Raw genomic sequence first — 5532 nt, forward strand, 5'->3', positions numbered from 1 at the left:
ATTTATGGTCTAAGGCCCATAAAAGCCACCTTTATTATGCGATTTTGCTGAGTTGTGTTGGGCCCTTCCACATCCTTCGTCAATTTGGTCCAGATCGGTCCAGATGTGGATATAGATTTTATATATATCGATCCTCCGATTTAGGGTCTTAGGCCCATAAAAGCCGCATTTATTAACCGATTTTGCTGAAATATAGAAATTTAGAAATTTGTCTTAGGCCCTTAGACATTTTTCTTCAATTTGACCCTGGTCGGTTCAGATTTGGATATAGATGTTATATATACCGATCCTCGGATTTAGGGTTTTAGGCCCATAAAAGCCATATTTATTAACCGATTTTGCTGTAATTTGGGACAGCGAGTTGTCTTAGGCCCTTCGACATTTTTCTTCAATTTGGTCCTGATCGGTTCAGATTTGGATATAGCTGCCATATACCGACCGAACTCTCGATTAAAGGTTTTGGGCCCATGAAAGGCGCATTTATTGCCCGATGTTGCCGAAATTTGGGACAGTGAGTTAAGTTATGCCCTTTGACATACTTCTGCAATATAGTACAGATCGTCCTGATTTGGATATAGCTGCCATATAGACCGATCTGTCGGTTTTAGGTTTTCGGGCCATAAAAGGCGCATTTATTGTCCGATTTAGCTGAAATTTGTGACAGTGCGTTGTGTTAGACTCTTCGACATTTTTCTGCAACTTTGCCCAAATCGGTGCAGATTTGCATATAGCTGCCATGTAGACCGATCTCTCGATTTGAAGTCTTGGTCACATAAAAGGCGCATTTATAATTCGATTTCACTAAAAATTGACACAGTGAATTATGTTAGGCTTTTCGACATCTGTCTCGTAAATAGTTCAGATCGGTTTATTTTTAGATATATCTACTAAAAAGTCCAATAGGTTGTTATACACATTTAAAGAATGACTTGTACTTATTAGTATTTGGTCCAAATCGGAACATACTTCGATATAACTGCTATGGGACATAAGGTATGCAATTTTCACCGGATTTTGATGGAAGGTGTACATCCTTCCATACCCACCGAGGTGGTGGGTATCCAAAGTTCGGCCCGGCCGAACTTAACGCCTTTTTACTTGTTTTTGTATTTAGAGCGCATAACAATCCGATTACTGGCTTAGGTTGTTGTAGCAGTTTGTTGTGTTCTATGTTACGTCCGCTTAATTCTATTGAGTGTCGAGATCCAGAAACTCTACGGCTAAGATGGGTTGCGTCCAAAGGGATCTGCGTTTGAGTCGAGTGGGTCTGGCTGAGGTGTTAAACAGGTGACGTGTATCGTGCGGTCCCCGGATACAATCGGGTCATACATCTTGCACGTTTGCATCAATCAATCCTTGCTCTGTAGGAGTTGAGGCGGCTGCATCTGCCGGAACGTAATTGAGCCAGAACTACTCTGGTTTGCCGGGGGAGCTCAATTTCTTCAGGTGCAATGGGAGGCGATCGTTCTCGAAGGACTACATTCACCTGGTAGCCATTTACCGCATTTGCTACCGTGTTTGCATGAATGTTGTCTAGACCTGCTTGATATGTCGCTTGATCTAGGGGTTCCCTTTTGTAGTGCTAAACCTCACGTAGTGCATAACCTCACTTCTGGGAGGTGGATATGATGATTTGGATGGTCTCTGCGATAACAGCCCAAAAGGTATTGCTTAGACAGCATGTATGAGCCACAACTACTCTGGTCAATTTCTTCAGGTGCAATGGAAGGCTCTCGTTCTCCAAGTACTACATTCACCCGGTAGCCATTTACCGCATCTGTTACCGTGTCTGCATGAATGTTGTCTAGACCTGCTTGATATGCCGCTTGATCTAGGGGTTCCCTTTTGTAGTGCTGAACCTCACGCTCTAGATGTACCTCAAGGCTTCTGGGCGGTATATATCTATCCACAAGATGATGATTTGGATGGTCTCTGCGATAACAGCCCAAAAGGTATTGCTTAGACAGCATGTAGTTATGTTTTCGTACTTCGTAGGATCTTTGTCTCCTGATGGAGGTGGTCCACATGAGAACTGAGGAGACAGCCCATCGCTTTTCGGAGTCCGGCATTCTGACAGATCTGAATATTATTGCGCTGCGTATCACAAAGCTGACGAGATCACACTGGCTCTGCACAACTTACCATAGACCAGCCAATTGCTTTGTACGTGGTCAACAAGGCTTCTTTGTCTGCACCCCAAGTGCTGCCAGTCACTTGGACTTGAGGACCTTGTTTCTACTTTTGACTTTATCGCAGATTGCTGTGGCATGTGGGGAGAATGTGTAAGAGTTGTCAAATGTGACGCCAAGTTTTTTGAAATTGTGGTAACTAAAAGTGGAAGGACACTATTTATAGGTAAAATACCATCCATCCTAAGTTTCTGTAAGCATTGCCTTAAAATCAATAAAACTATTTTTACTTTTTTTTTAAATAATTTTTTTATGTATACTATGATGGGGTCAAAACAAAAACATATTTTTCAACAATAATCGATCATTCGACTTTAAGCGCTTTTTAGTGGACATAGACAGATTTGAAAACGGGAGCAGCATGAACTGCAACTGGGGAAGCTACAACAGTTTTGTGATGAACTTGGCTATTGGAGTGGTGGGTAACGGCATGGCTGACAAGGGGTGTGGCAACGGTCTTGACAACAGGAGCAGCATAAGCGGTGTGCACAACAGGGGCGGCTACATGCTTGACAACGGGAGCAGCATAGGTGTGAACAACAGGGGTGGCAACGGTCTTGACTACGGGAGCAGCATAGGTGTGGACAACAGGGGCAGCAACATGCTTCACAACTGGGGCAGAGTAGGCGTGGACAACAGGGGTGGCTACGGTCTTGACCACAGGGGCAGAGTAGGTGTGGACCACGGGAGCAGCAGCTACGGTCTTAACAACGGGGGCAGAATAGGTGTGCACAACAGGGGTGGCAACAGTTTTAACGACAGGGGCGGCAGCATAGGTGGTGTGTACAACAGGGGCGGCAACAGTCTTTACCACAGGGGTAATGAGGTGAGCTTTGTTGTGGACTTGGGTGAAGCTTTGATGGGATACTGCAGAGGGTACGGCATGGGCCACCTTGGTGATCACAGGTTGGACAACATGGGTCTCAGCCACAAAACCGGGAGCAGCGGCAGTAACGGCCAACAAAGCAAACAAGGATACCTGAAAGAAAAAGGAGAATTTAATGATAACAGATTTTATAAATAACTAATTTTTTAGTTTTTTTTTAATCCATTTTTTGTTTCACTTACAAATCTGAACATTTTTGGTTGTTTGGTTTGTTTTTTTTTTAATGTTGTCACTTAATAGCACTTAAAGTGAATGATGTTTGATGTTGTCACTCGTTTGATTTATATACAAAAAATTTAATAAAATATTTTTCTTATAAAACTCGCTCTAAGTCCTTGCCTTGCATAGTTGCAATTATTTGTTTAAATAATGCAGACAATTGTTATTATTTGGAATTGACCTTATATGAATAATGGGCCATTATTTGCAAGTACCTCAATGGGCTGTCTAGGGGTCTATAGTGCTAATAATAATAACAACTGACTTTGAGGATTGATTTATTTAGCCAAAACTCTAAATTTTGTGGTCCAATTTCTGAGGTTAGTTTTTCGTGTGCGTTGTTTAACATTGAACTTGAACCGCAATAAACTTTGAGAGACTACACCTAATGTGAAGTAGATGTTTGTTAAGCGAGGTTTATTACAATTTTATTTCTTTGTGATTTCTATACCCACCACCGTAGGGTAGGGGGTATATTCATTTAGTCATTGCGTTTGCAACACAACGTAATACCAATGTTTTGGGGGAGGGGTGATGCCCCAAATACATGGTCCTACATTTGGAGATCAAATTCGTAATTTACTCCCGCATACCTTTATTTGAGCCCCATATTGCGATGGTCAGTAAAAATGGCTCTTTGTGGGGTATTTTGGGAAGGGGTAGTCCCCCAGAAAATTGGTCCCGAAAATGGGTATCAATTCTTGCTCTATCCCCCAATACATTGTATTTAAGCTCCACATGACATGGTCGGTAAATATGCCCGATTTAGGGGTGTTCTGGGGATTGGGGTGGTCCCCCAACATTTAGCCCTGAATATGTATCAGCAACGTGGTCTATTCTCATATATCATTTATTTGAACCCCATATTGCCATTGGCCTCAAAAATGGATAACAAAATCGTTTTCTAATCTCATGTAAACTCCTTATTGCAAAAGTCAGCAAATATGTCCGGTTTGAGGTATTGGCCCTAAAAACTAAAAATTTGTAGTTCCACTTTCTTTAAGACCCAAATTGTCTTGGTGAGCAAATACGGGGTTTGTTATGGTGGTGGGACGTCCCCTATACAGTTGGTTCCTAATGTTGATATCAGATGCGTGGTCTACACCCAAATACCTTTTATTTGAACCCCATATTTCTATAGTTGGTAAACATGGCTGGCTTGGGGTTTTTTTTGGGGATGGGCGGCCACTCAGTGAGTTGGCCTTGAAAATATATATCCGATTCATGTTCTACTCTAAAAACCCTCTTATTTGAGCCTCATATTGTATTAGTCAGCAAATAATTCCTATTTGGGTGGTGTTGTAGGGGTGGGGTGGCCCCATAGACACCCGAATATTGATATCAAATTCGTGCTTTACTCCCAAAGACCTTTCATTTGAGTCCAATATTGCTATGGTCGTAAATTTGTCCCCTTTCGGAATGTTTTTGGGGAGAAGCGGCCCCCCAAACACTTGGTCCCCCATCTGGATATCAGATTCTAATTCTACACTCAAATACCTTTTATTTAAGCCCCATATTCCCATGGTCAGTAAATAAGTCCTGTTTGGGGGGTATTTTGGGAAAAGGGGTCCATCACCCCATATCCCACATTTGAATAATAGATTCGTTTTCTACTCGCAAATACCTTTCATTTGAGTCCTATATTGCCATGATCGGTATATGTCCGATTTAGGGGTGTTTTGGGGGTTGGGCTGTGTTGTGGGGGTGGGGTGGCCGCATAGACACTTTTCCCGAATATTGATATCAGATTCGTGCTTTACTCCCAAAGACCTTTCATTTGAGCCCAATATTGCTATGGCCGTAAATTTGTCCACTTTGGGAATGTTTTTGGGGAGAAGCGGCCCCCCGAACACTTGGTCCCCCATCTGGATATCAGATTCATATTCTACACTCAAATACCTTTTATTTAAGACCCATATTCCCATGTTCAGTAAATAAGTCCTGTTTGAGGGGTGTTATGGGGAAGGGGTGGACCCCCAGAAACGTGATCCCACATTTGGATATTAGATTCGTATTCTATTTGCAAATACCTTTCATTTGAGTCCCATATTGCCATGGTCGGTAAATATGTCTGATTTAGGGGTGTTTTGGTGGTTGGGTGGTGTTGTGGGGGTGGGGTGGCCCCATAAACACTTTTCCTGAATATTGATATCAGATTCGTGCTTTACTCCCAAAGACCTTTCATTTGAGCCCCGTATTGCTATGGTCGTAAATTTGTCCCCTTTGGGAATGTTTTTT

At 42.4% G+C, this 5532-nt stretch overlaps 1 protein-coding gene across 1 annotated transcript; it reads right to left on the minus strand.

Annotated features, from left to right (window-relative positions):
• Positions 1-2465: 2465 nt before the first annotated feature.
• Positions 2466-3340, minus strand: LOC106093706 (pupal cuticle protein C1B). Its single transcript, XM_013260829.2, has 2 exons — positions 3258-3340; positions 2466-3168 (listed from the first exon to the last, which is right to left on the minus strand). Exons 1-2 carry the CDS (start codon positions 3267-3269, stop codon positions 2515-2517), a joined length of 666 nt encoding a protein of 221 aa, XP_013116283.2. The 5' UTR covers positions 3270-3340; the 3' UTR covers positions 2466-2514.
• Positions 3341-5532: the final 2192 nt, after the last annotated feature.

The sequence above is a fragment of the Stomoxys calcitrans genome, chromosome 1, assembly GCF_963082655.1.
Source record: "Stomoxys calcitrans chromosome 1, idStoCalc2.1, whole genome shotgun sequence".
In the NCBI taxonomy this organism is placed as follows: domain Eukaryota; kingdom Metazoa; phylum Arthropoda; class Insecta; order Diptera; family Muscidae; genus Stomoxys; species Stomoxys calcitrans.